At 39.2% G+C, this 16,542-nt stretch overlaps 1 protein-coding gene across 5 annotated transcripts in view; it reads right to left on the bottom strand.

Annotated features, from left to right (window-relative positions):
* Positions 1 to 16,542, bottom strand: part of celsr1a (cadherin EGF LAG seven-pass G-type receptor 1a) — a 221,762-nt gene that overhangs the window by 52,712 nt on the left and 152,508 nt on the right. For all 5 annotated transcript variants that reach the window (XM_060903047.1, XM_060903048.1, XM_060903049.1 and 2 more), the window contains 4 exons: positions 5,270 to 5,442; positions 4,715 to 4,900; positions 2,708 to 2,818; positions 1,524 to 1,698 (listed from right to left, as the gene is read on the bottom strand). In XM_060903047.1, the coding sequence (XP_060759030.1) occupies positions 1,524 to 1,698; positions 2,708 to 2,818; positions 4,715 to 4,900; positions 5,270 to 5,442 (645 nt within the window). The remainder of the gene's footprint in view (positions 1 to 1,523; positions 1,699 to 2,707; positions 2,819 to 4,714; positions 4,901 to 5,269; positions 5,443 to 16,542) is intronic.

Raw genomic sequence — 16,542 nt, 5'->3', positions numbered from 1 at the left:
TTGAAGTTCTTTATGGAAATCAGGGACGCCGTGTCATTCGGACTAAAGAGGAGAAGGACGACCCGAGTTGTTATCAGCGCTCAGTTCAGAAGCCTGCATCTCTGATGGTATGGGGTTGCATTAGTGCGTGTGGCATGGGCAGCTTACACATCTGGAAAGACACCATCAATGCTGAAAGGTATATCCAGGTTCTAGAGCAACATATGCTCCCATCCAGACGACGTCTCTTTCAGGGAAGACCTTGCATTTTCCAACATGACAATGCCAAACCACATAACATACTGCATCAATTACAGCATCATGGCTGCGTAGAAGAAGGGTCCGGGTACTGAACTGGCCAGCCTGCAGTCCAGATCTTTCACCCATAGAAAACATTTGGCGCATCATAAAACGGAAGATACGACAAAAAATACCTAAGACATTTGAGCAACTAGAATCCTACATTAGACAAGAATGGGTTAACATTCCTATCCCTAAACTTGAGCAACTTGTCTCCTCAGTCCCCAGACGTTTACAGACTGTTGTAAAGAGAAAAGGGGATGTCTCACAGTGGGAAACATGGCCTTGTCCCAACTTTTTTGAGATGTGTTGTTGTCTTGAAATTTAAAATCACCTAATTTTTCTCTTTAAATGATACATTTTCTCAGTTTAAACACTTGATATGTCATCTATGTTCTATTCTGAATAAAATATGGAATTTTGAAACTTCCACATCATTGCATTCCGTTTTTATTTACAATCTGTACTTTGTCCCAACTTTTTTGGAATCGGGGTTGTAAATATAACAAAATAAAGTAAAATAAATAAGATCAAATTAAACTCAAAATAACATAAATAAAATAATAAAAATAAAATCAAAATAGTAAAATCATGATTATGAAAAAAATAATAAATTAAAAGTGGACTTGACAAAAACCATGGGGCCAACTTCAAACTGAACTAAAAGCAAGAGGAAAAAGATGGGTCTTTAAATTTTCAAAATCTTTCCAACTCTTCTCTCCTCCACGTTGGTTCGAAGTCGTATGGAATAATCTCCATCACTGATGAAGCTGGCAAATCTCAAAATTAATCGTAATTGGAATGATATGGCCATCTGGCCGCTGTGTAAACAGTTTTCAAAATGGCGGCGCTGACACGTCACGTTTGAAGTCTCGCACAAGTCTCGTGAAGATCGCATGGATAAGCGACGCCTGCCGTGGACCATACGAACTACATTCAACATAGCTAGTAAAAACCGATAAGTGTAATATAATTGCCGATATGAGTCACGATATAAGGTTAATAAAACCAAAAGCGTAATTAAATAAACACGTTAATTAAGAAATAAAGCAAGTTTAAAAATGACTTCAGTTCCCCTTTAACTAACAGGGCTTATGGCATTACTAACTATGGTACTATTGTGGAGAGCCTTCAATGTAACTTTGTACGTCTCTCTGGATAGAAGTGTCTACTAATTGCCGTAAAGGTAAATGTAGATGCTGTCGATGTGCATACTCTGATATACATGTGTATGTTTAGCTCACCTGGGTCACATACACAGGTGTGAGTACTCCACTCGTCCATGCAGTGGCTGTTCTCAGGGCAGATGTTGGAGTCGCAGGGGTCGGCCAGGTCACAACCCTCCTCTACGCGGATCTTCAAACCTTGCTGCATGTTGATGTTGCCTGTGTTGGTTGAGGTCTCTCCCATCCTCACACCCTGTACCACACACACACACACACACACCATAAGATGTACATGCTGCTCTGACCCTTTTAAGGATAAGAGATGAATGATCAGTAGATACTTGGTCAGAAAAGAAGAAAAAGAAAAACCCACACACAACAGGCAGCCTATATCACTACATACAAGTCATGGTTGAAAGCAGGGTGCGATTTGTCAAAAAACCAGAAGGGGGGATGTTTTTTTTTTAATCATGAAACATCACAAAATTAAGGTAACAATAGGCTAATAGCTCAATAACATCCGATGATATCAAATGAATAACACTAAATGAAAACGAACACTAAACCAGAGATAGTAAATTCATCTTCCTATCTCTCTGACTAAATACACGAACACTAACACACAACAAAGTTCGCATTGCTTGTCGTGTTGCTGTGATGTTTCTCTCCCTCCGGATTAAATGGACAGTGACTCGAAAATCACTAAAATACATGAATACTAAATGAACAGTTTGCTCTGATGGCGCAGTTCACATTGTGCGCAGCTTTCCGATTTAAACTGTTTTTTTTCTCATCCTTATACTTCCTGTTTCATGGACTGTAACGGATTTGCTTATTTAGTAATTTTAATACAGAATTGACTTTGAAATTATAATCAGACACTCCAACGTCCCCCCTAAAAAAAAAAAAAAAAAAATCGGCCGTGAAAAAGGCAGCATCCGCAAAAAGGCGCGCTGTTTGCATCCCTGCATAGAATGCAAAGATATTGTTATTATCTACAATGTATCTATTTGCTGGGGACGTTCGTGAACATCAAAGCTGCCACTTCGGGTCATTTTGAAAGTGAGTGCAATGTAGACCATAGAAAACTGTGTCACAACATGCCTGTCATGTCAACTTTTTTTTTGGTTTGTTTGTTTTATTGACGGGGTAGTCCCAGAGGATTTTTTTTTCAGCAGAGATAAAAACCAGAGGTGGGGATGATCCCCACCATCCCCCCCAGCAAATCGCACCCAGGTTGAAAGTATGTTTTCTATGTTTACCTGTATGCAGCCCTGAAAGCCTTGCAAGACGCTGTTCTCCCCCTGAAGGCCCCCAATGTACAGACTCCTTATCTTCAGTCCAGGGAGCTCATTTCCGATTTCCACTGACCTCTACAGAACATCACCGAGCATTCAGTACACATTTATCACAGTACTTATTATAACTACCTGCACTACTGCAGTATTTTATTACTGCCTGCATTTAGAACTACAGTCATAAGAAAAAGTGAACCATAGGGGCAAATGTTATGACGAAAATTTTATTTCTCTTAAATTTGGGGGAAAATTCTGGTGTAACAGAAAAGTGTTTGCCCCAACATTGGCAGATTGTGAGTCTGAGTACTGACGATGCCACAGCCATCCATGGCCAGGAGTCTCTGTGTAGGAGAAATGGCACTTGCTAATCCTGAGCATCTGTGAGCTCATGTATGCACAAGAGGACAGACAGTGCTTTCCTCCAAGTGTGTTACACTACCCTGTCATGCAGCAGGAGCAGCAGTTTGAAAACATGCTGCTGGTTATCTTCATGTGTCTCTAAAGAAGTGTGTGTTAGCCTTCACCCTCCCCGGTTGGTAGCTGATGTGTAATGGGGAGGGCTGGCTGGTAGAATTGAGGGGAAAAACATGGGAAAGTGGCTGGTGAGAGTGAGCACATAGTTAAAACTGTCTAATTAAGGTTGTTGTGATCTTTGGTGCAATGTCATAAATACACGTGAACATTTTTTGCAACTACTTTTTGATCACCGATCCTTTCAGCCGCGCTCACACGGCACCCAACAGCCCAGCACTATGAGAGCATAGAGCAGCCTTGAATCAACCCAAGTACCCACTCTCCATATAACTACCGGGTGTGCAGTGGTTTTGCAGTAAGATACTTCAGTAGCCTTTGTAGTTTTGTTAATCACTGAAAAAACACAGCATTTTAAAAAATTCTACTGGTTTACCGTTACAATTTACCATTTCTGTCCAAATTAACAGGTGGCACGATAGTTATCTTTATCTTATTTTAGTGCTGTCAAAAATGTCGCGTTATTAACGCGTTAACTTGACTCAATTTTAACGGCGATAATTTTTTTATCGCGAGATTAATGCTCTGTGACATGATGTAGGTTTTTCATAAGCTTTTGAAACTGCCAGGAACTTGGAACAGAGACTTTGCTTAGAAAACCGATAGCAGCTAGACTGTAATGCCCCGCACAGCCAGAGTCCTCTGCCCTCCCCCCAAAGAATCAGCGCGGGCAGGGCGCGCTAGTAGAGATGGGATTTATGGCTCTTTGATGGGATCCGCATCTTTGTGATCCGTTCTTTGAAAAGAGCCGTTCAAAAGACTGGCTAATTTGGCTCTTTTTAAATATTTATTCAGTTTTAAGAAGACAGCGTCTAAAGAAGCCAGATCCCTCTGAACTGTAAACTCAATGCTATCCCAGAAATCCTTCCTGTAATATGCAAATTTGGCCGCCTCTGATTGGGCAGGCAGAAAGTGTAAAAGTACAAAATGTGTTAAGTGAGCTGAAACAGTAAAGATCAGATTCAATGCAATATTTATCAACGAACAACTTAAACTTAATATAATAGTGTACTTTATATTATAATCAAGCATGTCAAGCCTACCGTCACTGTGTAACCTACGTATCTCTCTGATTAGAGTTGTAGACTAACTCAAACAGTAGATCATTTCACTCATGGTTCTCTTGCTAGCCCCGCGCCGGTGCTCGGCTTAGGTTTTACTTTGCAGTGGCTGTGTCAAGACGTGTTATGCTTTGCAATAAAAAAAAACATTGGTACAAAGCAAGCCCATTCACTTTTTTATGCTGATAAGAGAATTACAATGGTTTTTTATGTGACAAAAATGTGTGATTAAATTGCGATTAATCGCGAGTTAACTATGACTGTCGCGACATTAATCGCGATTAAATATTTTAATCGCTTGACAGCACTATCTTATTTAAAACACAATGCACAACATATTATGCTGAGGTGTAAAAAGCTTCTTCAGACCATCACACACCTTAAACATGTCATAATCAAGAGACACTTGGGCCATGTACTTGGTGTCTTTGCCTTCTTTGCTGCTGGTGATCTCCACGAGAAGGTGGTGCCATTCTCCGTCATTCACTCTAACCCCGGGAAACTCGAGCAGCGCCACACGCTGCTCCCCCAGCAGCACCTCCATCTGCACCTGCCTGTTCACTACCTACAGAAAAATAAGCAGAGAAAAACAATAAAAATTTGCACTGAAACTGGAAAACAAGAGTGATTTCGGGACCTTTTTTTAAACACACGTTGGCCCCATGCAGTCGTAACCACAATAAGATAATCAACCCTTTCAGACTTATAGTAAGACAGAAAAATGTGTGTGAAAAGTGTGTGTTGTGTAGAAGCTGCAAAAACCAACAAAATTCAGATGTAAAAAGTACATGAGAATAAAACAAACAAAACAAGTCACGCCTACTCAGTATTGGTTCTAAAATTCCACAAAAAACAAAAAAATTCACTGATCCAAGTCAACAACAACAAATCTATTTAAGTCAACCAAACATGTCGATTCCATCCATTTACTCACTTGCAGGTTGATTTGGGAAGCAGAGCCAGCATTGGCCTGCATCAAGGTGGCAGTGGTGCTGCTCTGTCTGGTTCGGAACATCAAGCCAATGTACCAGGGCACAGCTACAGTGATATCATGATCGCTCCATGACACCATGGCGTGTCCGTCAAAGTACTGCGGTGAGGGCATCACTGTAGAAGAGAGACACAAGAAACATGTGCTTGATTTAATTACGTAGCAAATAATACAAGAGTGCTCTGAGAGCACAATATCCCCTGCTGGCAACTAGGCCATAACTCTGGTAAAATGCAACTGAATTGAATGAAATTGCAATATGCGTATTCCTGACATAAAACAAAGAATCCTGTCAAGTTTCATGAAATTCTTCCAAAAATTGGGAGGGGAGTTGATTTCAGAAGGTGAGCACCCTTCCTGGGGCAGATGGACAGACAGACAGACAGACATCACCATGACATAATCCTCCTTCGGGCCTCTTGGCCAGCAGGGGATAAAAATTGTGAGGGAAGTTGATTTCAGAAAGCAAGCACACCTTGGTGAAATTGCCAAAGTGCAGTGCTCAGCGTAAATGAGTGCACCCACTTTGAAAAGTAACATTTTAAACAATCTCTCAATGAACACAAACAATTTCCAAAATGTTGACGAGACAAAGTTTAATATAACATCTGTTTAACTTATAACGTGAAAGTAAGGTTAATAATCTAACTTAGATTACACATTTTTCCGTTTTACTCAAATTAGGGTGGTGCAAAAATGAGTACACCCCACAACAAAAACTACTACATCTAGTACTTTGTATGGCCTCCATGATTTTTAATGACTGCACCAAGTCTTCTAGGCATGGAATGAACAAGTTGGCGACATTTTGCAACATCAATCTTTTTCCATTCTTCAACAATGACCTCTTTTAGTGACTGGATGCTGGATGGAGAGTGATGCTCAACTTGTCTCTTCAGAATCCCCCTAGAAAATAATTTCTTTCCAACACAAAGGTGAAGGCTACAAGAAGATCAGCAAAGCTTTATTTATCAGTCAGAATACTGTAGCAAAAGTGGTACAAAAATTTAAGAAAGATGGAACTGCAACCATCTCACAGAGACGTCCAGGTCGTCCACGGAAGTTAACACCTCGACAGGAGCGTCTTCTGATGAGAAGGGTTGAAGAAAATCGGCATGCAAGTTCACTGCAGTTATCTAAAGAGGTAGAAAGCCAAACTGGGGTGACTATTTCCCGTGACACAATACGGCATACGCTGCAGAGGAATGGCATGCATGGATGCCATCCACGAAAGAAGCCTCTCCTAAAGCCCAGGCACAAAAAAGCCTGCCTAGAGTTTACCAGGGCCCATGCTGACAAAGATGAAGACTGGGACTCTATACTCTGGAGTGATGAGACCAAGATAAATGTTTTTGGAACTGATGGCTTCAAAACTGTATGGCATCGCAAAGGTGAGGAATACAAAGAAAAATGCCTGGTGCCTACAGTGAAACATGGTGGTGGCAGTGTCCTTATGTGGGGCTGCATGAGTGCTGCTGGTGTCAGGGAGCTGCATTTCATTGATGGCATCATGAATTCACAGATGTCTTGCTCTATACTAAAAGAGAAGATGCTACCATCACTCCGTGCCCTTGGTCATTGTGCACTTTTCCAACATGACTAAACACACATCTAAGGCCACTGTTGGATTTCTGAAGAACAGGGTGAAAGTGATTCAGTGGCCAAGTATGTCTCCTGATCTGAACCCAATCGAACACCTATGGGGAATTCTGAAGAGACAAGTTGAGCATCACTCTCCATCCAGCATCCAGTCACTAAAAGAGGTCATTGTTGAAGAATGGAAAAAGATTGATGTAGCAAAATGTCGCCAACTTGTTCATTCCATGCCTAGAAGACTTGGTGCTGTCATTAAAAATCATGGAGGCCATACAAAGTACTAGATGTAGTAGTTTTTGTTGTGGGGTGTACTCATTTTAGCACCACCCTAATTTGAGTAAAACTGACAAAAATGTGTAATCTAAGTTATATTATTAACCTTACTTTTAAGTTAAACAGATGTTATATTAAATGAGATATTGTTTAAAATGTTACTTTTCAAAGGGGGTGTACTCATTTATGCTGAGCACTGTACATGTTTGTTAATAATCAAGGGCATAACTCTGGTAAAATTTGCCCAAATTAAACGAAATTTCAATATGCGTATAACTATCATATAACAAAGCCTTTTGCCAAGTTTGGTGAAATTCCTCCACAAATTGTGAGAGGAGTTGATTGCAGAAGAACGTACACCCTCATGAAATTGTCAAAGTTATTTAATCAAGAGTCAAAACTCTGGCAAAATTTTCACAAACGAAATTAAATCGCAATGTGTGTGTATTACCGTCATATAACAAAGGCCTTTTGCCAAGCTTTGAGAAATTCGTCCAAAACTTGTGAGAGCAGTTGATGTCAGAAGGCGAGCACACCTTCATGAAATTGTGCCACAACTCTGGTAAAATGTGACTGAATCGAACAAAATTACAATATGCGTACTACCGACATATAACAAGGCCTCTTGTCAAGTTTCATGAAATTTCTCCACAAATTGTGAGAGGAGTTGATTTCAGAGGGATAACACACTCATGAAATTGTCAAATTATAATTTTGTTAATCAAGGGCTGTAACTCTGGTAAAATGTGACCGAATTTAACGAAATTACAATATGCGTATTACCGACATATAACAAAAAAGCCTGCCAAGTTTCATGAAATTCCTCCAAAAATTGTGAGAGGACTTGATTTCAGAAGGTGAGCACCCTTGCACCCTTCCTGGGATGGACGGACGTACAGACGGATATCGCCACGATATAATCCCCCTTCGGGCCTTTCAGCCAGCGTGGGATAAAAACTTTATACAAAACGTATACGTATGAAGTAGATAAAAGCCTGCATTAGTGTTTTTTGGTCTATGCCTCGAATAACCACTCTTTACAACCATGGTGCACAGAAAAGCATCTCAGAATGCACACTGTGTTGAAACTTGAGATGGATGGGCTACAACAGCAGACGATCACATTGTGTTCCACTCCTGTCAGTCAAGAACAGGAACACGAGGCTACAGTGGGCACAGGTTCACCAAAACTGAACAGTTTGGAAAAGATTTTGAAAAAAAAAAAACTTTGCCTGATCTTCTTTAGCTGCCCAATTTGTATATTCATATAGTGTACCTCCTGACAACCCAGGTACAGGGCTTAATCACTACCAGAACCGATACTACCTCGTAATCTGCACACAAACATGCATTATCTGCCTCAAGAGACCATATGAACACCAGTTGAACAGTTTATTTGATGGATACAACAATCCATGCAGCAGGCTGCAGCCCAGTGCTGTCAGTGTGTCAGTGCTGAAGACATCCAGCTCACCTACTCCGCAGGGCACATTTTTTGAGTGACACACAAACAGCTATTATGTGGGAAAAAAAAGAAAATTAGCCTCTCATTTTGGCAGTGCGTCAGTCTCAGTTTTCCTCTTTCTCCTTCAATCATCCTTCTCTGTCTTAATGTTTTCTGTTACCTCGGGGTTAGGGTTAGATTGCTGATACTGTACAAGCTCTGACGTGCTGCTATGTAAATGTTAAAATATTTCTTGAAAATGCCTTTTTTTGTCCAAAGTTACTTGAAATGAGTTAGCGAGACTCCTGCTTTTTAGATTATATCGCCTTTATATATTCAGGAGTCACTTTGGAGCGAAAAGCATATAAGAATGCAAGTCTATATTATTAATCTGGTTTTAATTATGATCATGATTTTTGGCTTGCTCAACCAACATCAAATAAGACCATCATTCATTCTTTATTCATTTATTTAAATTTCATCAAATACATTCCACAGGGTTCCAGACATGGCCCGCTACTTTTCATAATGTATATTAATGATCTGCTGTCCATAGTCCAGAACTGAGACGTTCAGCTTTTCGCTGATGATACTTTGTGCTTTTTCAGTAGTAGCTCCATTGCAGAAATTAAATCTTTCTTATCTAAAGACCTTGATAATAATATAAACCGGCTTGACAATTTTCTATTCCTTAACTACTCCAAAACCAAGATAATGCTTTTAGGTACCGGTACACATCAAAGGCGCGCCAGGGTTACCAATTTTGGCGTTCTGACACGTAATAAGACTTTAAGTAGAGTTTATCAGTTCAAGTATCTTGGTGTTTTGCTTGATGAGCATATTAACCACATTTCCACCAAAATTTCACCTCGGTTGGGCATGTTATGGAAAGCCCATAGGATCATCCCTCGTGAAGCTTGTATCACTTTGTATAACCCCATGATACTTCCCCTGTTTGATTACTGTTCAGCTGCCTGGGATGGTTGTGGAAAAACTAATCGTGATTATTTGGAAAAACTTCAAAGGCGTGCAGTCAGTTATTGAGTTACTGAGGGTCGAAAAATGCAACAGCATGAAATCAGTCACATTCTTAATTGGCCATCATTAGGAATCTTGCAGGAAATAAAAAGTTGTAAGCAAATTTGAGAAGTGTCTAAATGGCCTTGCGCCTGCTCATCTTTTACATGACTTTCACCACTTGTGCAATTTCCACACATATAATACTCGAAATAAAGATCTTCTCTGCTTGCCCCTTGCTAAAACCGCTAAGTTTCAGTTCTTTTTGCTTAAATAGAGCTAAAGTGTGGAACACACTTCCGAGTAATTTGAGAAAGGAAGCATCATTCCCTAAATTCAAAAATAAGAGACTCAGACTTCATTGGTGTAGTTAGTTTGGATACGTGTGTATTCATAGCCTATAGTTTTTTATTTACATATTTATATGCCTTTTTTCATGTGTTTGTATATGTTTAGTTTTATTCTATCCACATTCACTGGATATGAGCAATCATGTGCTCTGATTGGCTACTCTACTACTAGGCTATCAGCTCATATACCGTGAGTAGAGAAAAACAAAACGGTGGAATGTGTTGCTGAACCAACCGAGGACAAAAAAACTCTACTCGAAAACAAAACCCTAAAAAATACAAAAAAGCAACAAAATATGGAATGAAAGTAGTTAGAACATTTTTTAAAATTATTATTATTATTATTATTATTATAGCATTTTTCACAAATTGCTCCTGTCATTTCATCAGTTTGTTGACATTCTTCATCTTTAAGTATTAAAATTTGTTGATTTTTTTTTTAGACTGGTTCAAAAGCTTAAAGAAGTTTGAAAATTACATAATTGAAATGTCCAAGGAAGACTTAAATAAATGTATAAAGCTATTCTATACCTTGGCACGACAGCAAGACGGTGCTTTCTACAAAAAAGAAAACCCAACACTAAAGTCACTTCGTGCAGCCATCGATAAGCTTTTAAGAAGTCCACCTAAGCAGAAATTATTTTGTTGGATGTTTTGTATAAAAATTTTTTTATCGGGGCGGCACGGTGATGTAGTGGTTAGTGCTGTCGCCTCACAGCAAGAAGGTCCGGGTTCGAGCCCCGTGGCCGGCGAGGGCCTTTCTGTGTGGAGTTTGCATGTTCTCCCCGTGTCCGCGTGGGTTTCCTCCGGGTGCTTCGGTTTCCCCCACAGTCCAAAGACATGCAGGTTAGGTTAACTGGTGACTCTAAATTGACCGTAGGTGTGAATGTGAGTGTGAATGGTTGTCTGTGTCTATGTGTCAGCCCTGTGATGACCTGGCGACTTGTCCAGGGTGTACCCCGCCTTTCGCCCGTAGTCAGCTGGGATAGGCTCCAGCTTGCCTGCGACCCTGTAGAACAGGATAAAGCGGCTAGAGATAATGAGATGAGATGAGATTTTTTTATCGAATTTGCGAAAAATAAAAATAAATATGCTCCATTTCTCAAAATCCAGTGAATGTGGATAGAATAAAACAATTATTCCACTCAGTCTCATCGTATATGGCTTATAGCCATCAGCTCATGTATGACTCGATTTTGTGGAATAACTTAATTGTTTTTTTCGCGGTGTGGTTTCCATCAAATCCTGCGCTCTGATTGGCTGGCGAGCGGGTCCGTATCCTATGGTACGGACCCCAGTTACGGACCTCTGGCGACTCGCTTGTTCACAACAACAAGCATAGTAGAATTTTTTGTCAATGTTTAACTTTTTTTTTTTATAAGATTATCAAAAATCTTATAAATTTTTGCCAGCATTTCTCAGGAGAATAGCATTAATTTTACAGCATGGATAGTGATAACGATGGTGTTCACAGCGAAAGCGAGTTTTACTACCCTGAGGAAGAAGAAATAAAATAAAACATTTCAGGAGAAAATTAAAAACCTCTAACTTGCTAACGCCGAGCAAAAACATGGCTGAATCCTGAATGACTCCTATTTGTATAAATAGGGGACTACATAGGCGGCAAAATATAGTTTTTTTCCTGCCATGGAAGTGCACTTGTATACCGAGGAGGAAGCAATTTGCATTACAGCCGTGAATGAGGATTCAAAATAGCATTAATTTTACATCATGGATAGCGATAACGACAGTGTTCACAGCAAAAGCGAGTTTTACTACCCTGAGGAAGAAGAAATAAAAGAAAACATTTCAGGAGAAAGCTAAAAACCTCTAACTGTTGCTAACGCCGAGCAAAAACATGGCTGAATCCTGAATGACTCCTATTTGTATAAATAGGGGACTACATAGGCGGCAAAATGTAGTTTTTTTTCCTGCCATGGAAGTGCACTTGTATACCGAGGAGGAAGCAATTTGCATTACAGCCGTGAATGAGGATTCAAAATGGCGGCTCGGCTCGGTTTCCCCTTTCGGGCGCTCTCGTTTTCTGTTAGAATTTGGTAAAGAAAAAAATAAATATATTATTTACCAGCTTAAGGTCGGTCCGTATGGTGAAATACTGTGACCTCGGCCTTGAATACTGACCTCGGTCACGGTATCCTCCCACCTGGTAAATAGCATACATACAGTGGTGCTTGAAAGTTTGTGAACCCTTTAGAATTTTCAATATTTCTGCATAAATATGACCTAAAATATCATCAGATTTTCACACAAGTCCTAAAAGTAGATAAAGAGAACCCAGTTAAACAAATGAGACAAAAATATTATACTTGGTCATTTATTTATTGAGGAAAATGATCCAATATTACATATCTGTGAGTGGCAAAAGTATATGAACCTTTGCTTTCAGTATCTGGTGTGACCCCCTTGTGCAGCAATAACTGCAACTAAACGTTTGCGGTAACTGTTGATCAGTCTTGCACACCGGCTTGGAGGAATTTTAGCCCATTCCTCCGTACAGAACAGCTTCAACTCTGGGATGTTGGTGGGTTTCCTCACATGAGCTGCTCGCTTCAGGTCCTTCCACAACATTTCGATTGGATTAAGGTCAGGACTTTGACTTGGCCATTCCAAAACATTCACTTTATTCTTCTTGAACCATTCTTTGGTAGAATGACTTGTGTGCTTAGGGTCGTTGTCTTGCTGCATGACCCACCTTCTCTTGAGATTCAGTCCATGGACAGATGTCCTGACATCTTCCTTTAGAATTCGCTGGTATAATTCAGAATTCATTGTTCCATCAATGATGGCAAGCTGTCCTGGCCCAGATGCAGCAAAACAGGCCCAAACCATGATACTACCACCACCATGTTTAACAGATGGGATAAGGTGGTTATGCTGGAATGCAGTGTTTTCCTTTCTCCAAACATAACGCTTCTCATTTAAACCAAAAAGTTCTATTTTGGCTCATCCGTCCACAAAACATTTTTCCAATAGCCTTCTGGCTTGTCCACGTGATCTTTAGCAAACTGCAGACAAGCAGCAATGTTCTTTTTGGAGAGCAGTGGCTTTCTCCTTACAACCCTGCCATGCACACCATTGTTGTTCAGTGCTCTCCTGATGATGGACTCATGAACATTAACATTAGCCAATGTGAGAGAGGCCTTCAGTTGCTTAGACGTTACCCTGTAGTCCTTTGTGACCTCGCCGACTATTACATGCCTTGCTCTTGGAGTGATCTTTGTTGGTCGACCACTCCTGGGGACGGTAACAATGATCTTGAATTTCCTCCATTTGTACACAATCTGTCTGACTGTGGATTGGTGGAGTCCAAACTCTTTAGAGATGGTTTTGTAACCTTTTCCAGCCTGATGAGCATCAACAACGCTTTTTCTGAGGTCCTCAGAAATCTTCTTTGTTTGTGCCATGATACACTTCCACAAACATGTGTTATGAAGATCAGACTTTGATAGATCCCTGTTCTTGAAATAAAACAGGGTGCCCACTCACACCTGACTGTCATCCCATTGATTGAAAACACCTGACTCTAATTTCACCTTCAAATTAACTGCTAATCCTAGAGGTTCACATACTTTTGCCACTCACAGATATGTAATATTGGATCAGTTTCCTCAATAAACAAATGACCAAGTATAATATTTTTGTCTCATTTGTTTAACTGGGTTCTCTTTATCTACTTTTAGGACTTGTGTGAAAATCTGATGATGTTTTAGGTTATATTTATGCAGAAATATAGAAAATTCTAAAGGGTTCACAAACTTTCAAGCACCACTGTACATACATACTGTACATACATACACACACACATATATATATATATATATATATATATATATATATATATATATATATATATATATATATATATATAACAAGCCTCCATTTAAACCAGCCTTAGCTGAATTGGACCGCCTGTTTAAATATTGAAGATAGATAAATAAATACATACATTAAAACACAAGCACCACACTCCATATTCAATAATGGATGATATATTTATCTATTTACTGTAGAATTGCATTTACATTTAACATTTGAAAGATGTCTACTCAAAGAATTTGAATTATTTTTGATTTACTTGAAGAAATTAGGTTTATAATATACAGGAGAAACAAAAGGCCTTTGTAATGACAAAAATGCAATAAAATATTTTCCTCCACAGTCTGCTAAATATTTTTATAAGTAATTATAATTCTCAGAGATAACTCCAGTCTCTGAAATATGAGAAGCAGCCACACACAGTTTCGCATGAATATAACTCGCAGCATAACAGATGTGACTCAGACACCATCAACACTCACTAAAGCTCCAAAGGTTCTCAAACAGTCACAGCTCGAATTCCACGTTTCACTCCAAGCTGGACATTCGATCTGCTCACTCGCAAGAGATCAGAGCAGCAAAATAAAAGCCAGCAGAAAATAGTTTCGCTTGTATCTGAGGCAAACTCCTGGCAGAAACAGACTGTCCTGTAACTAAACTGAACCACACGTTAGCATGCTATTTCAACCATTCGTCTCATCAGCATGAACAATAACAGGTATGCTTATTTCTATTCTAGAGAGCTGTTTTAGCCAAAATGGTGAGACGTTCAGATGAGACGTTCCAAATGCTTGCATCCTGAACCTTACACAACATCTAACCACAGAACTCCTGCTTGACATGTTGGCAAATCTATCGTTAAATCTGTTTCACTTCACTTTTACACACGTTGATCAATCACTCAGCAGAAGATATACCGCGGTATATTATGTAGTTTGTTAAGGGAGTATCAAAAGTCCTGATGAATCATCCTCGGCTTTTAGCAGGATATGGGAAACTCATGACTGCTGCATTCCTAGCAAATCAGAACACATCCAAGGTAATCATCCTCTCTTGTGTTGGACACATAGTTCTTTCTCCCTCATTAAAACTGACGATCATGTTAGAAACAAATGTTATATTAACGGGTAACGTGAACGTAGTGCTACGTGAGATCAGATTCTCATTAGTGACACAGCTTTAGCACGATGCAGTCACACAAAACTCTGCACCACAAACTGGTTCTTCTCCATTACGTCTGTCAACTTTCATTTAAAAGTTAAAAAAATAATTCCACATTTCAAAATTTACAGTTGCTTAAAGGAAGACCTTTCTTGCTTGATGTAGGAAATGAGCTCTGTACAGATCCATGCGATTTACAGTATATATTATTTTCCTATATTTATATTAATTATGCATCAGGTTCTAAAATACTCTCAGAAGCCGTTAAGATTTTGGCCTAATTGTGTGATTGAGGATTTTAAACAGGCCGATGGGTGGCAAATAAAATGCCGAATCCAGATAATCGTTACTGACAAGAAAATATAACTGCTGAGAAATATGTAAAAGCAAATCTAAAACGTTAACGAGCTCGTCTAATGAAAATGACATCATAAAATCCCAGGTTTTCTGTGTATGTGATATGCTCAAATAGGTCGTAAACTTCACCGATAAATAAAAAATTAATTCAGAAAATACATTTTTGCATCTGAATTCTGTTCCAAAATTCACCGAAAGCTTGTCCGCCATTATTAGATCGCAGCGATTTAAAGGTCAGCGGTGCTGCTGCATGTGTGACGTCATATGCGCCACTGCCTTCTTTTGTGTCCACACAGACCCGATACTATTCTCTGCAATGGCGTGTGTTCTTGATACCGATTCTTTTGAAAAAGACAACGAAAGCTCTTCAAACTCGTCCTCAGTCTTTGGTTGGTTGTCTGAGGATAATTTACAGCCCCCCCAGGATTTTGCGGGCCTTTTTTGTGATTGTTGCGGGCTAAAATGTCTGATGTTGCGGGGGTTTTCCAAAAAATTGTGATGAAAGTTGCGGTGTTTTTTAGGTTTTTGTTGCGATTACCTTGCGGGAGGAAGTGAAAGTTGCGAGAAATTGTTGCGATTTTCTCTTTTTGTGATTAAAATTGAGTGATATGTTAAATATTAAGTTATTACTGAAAAACTATTGATTAAAAAAACAAAGACACTGAGAAATGGTCCTATAAACATCTTTACCAATATAAAAGATTGCCAGGACTACAAAAATGCAGAAAAATAAGCTTTACTTATCCAAATGCACCTGTTGGTTCAACAATTAAAGTGCATAGAACCTCACAGCACAACATGAAGTTACCTTAAAATATAATATAAATGCCTCAGCTTTCATGTAAGAAAAAAACCTATTAATACTAGTACTGTGTGCAGGCAGTCTCTCCTGAAGACTAAATTAAACAATAATTATAAACTAATAAAATAAATGGCTCAGGCTTCATAGAAGAAAAAAAACAATTTGAACAGAATCTCACAGTATGATGCTGAAGCTGCCTAAACAATGGAAAATAAAATACCATTTTGGCAAAAATGTTGGCATCCATTAATTTCTTGTATTAAGTAAAAAATAATGTAAAGTGCGCACAGTCCTTCACTGTAAACATAACACACTTTCAGTAACAGAATTTAAGCCTACATAAACACTGACTCGCACATGCTGCTTCTCTTGAACGTAT

The sequence above is a fragment of the Neoarius graeffei genome, chromosome 21 (genome assembly GCF_027579695.1).
Source record: "Neoarius graeffei isolate fNeoGra1 chromosome 21, fNeoGra1.pri, whole genome shotgun sequence".
NCBI classification, from domain to species: Eukaryota; Metazoa; Chordata; class Actinopteri; order Siluriformes; family Ariidae; genus Neoarius; species Neoarius graeffei.
This window is presented reverse-complemented; position numbering and strand designations above follow the sequence as displayed.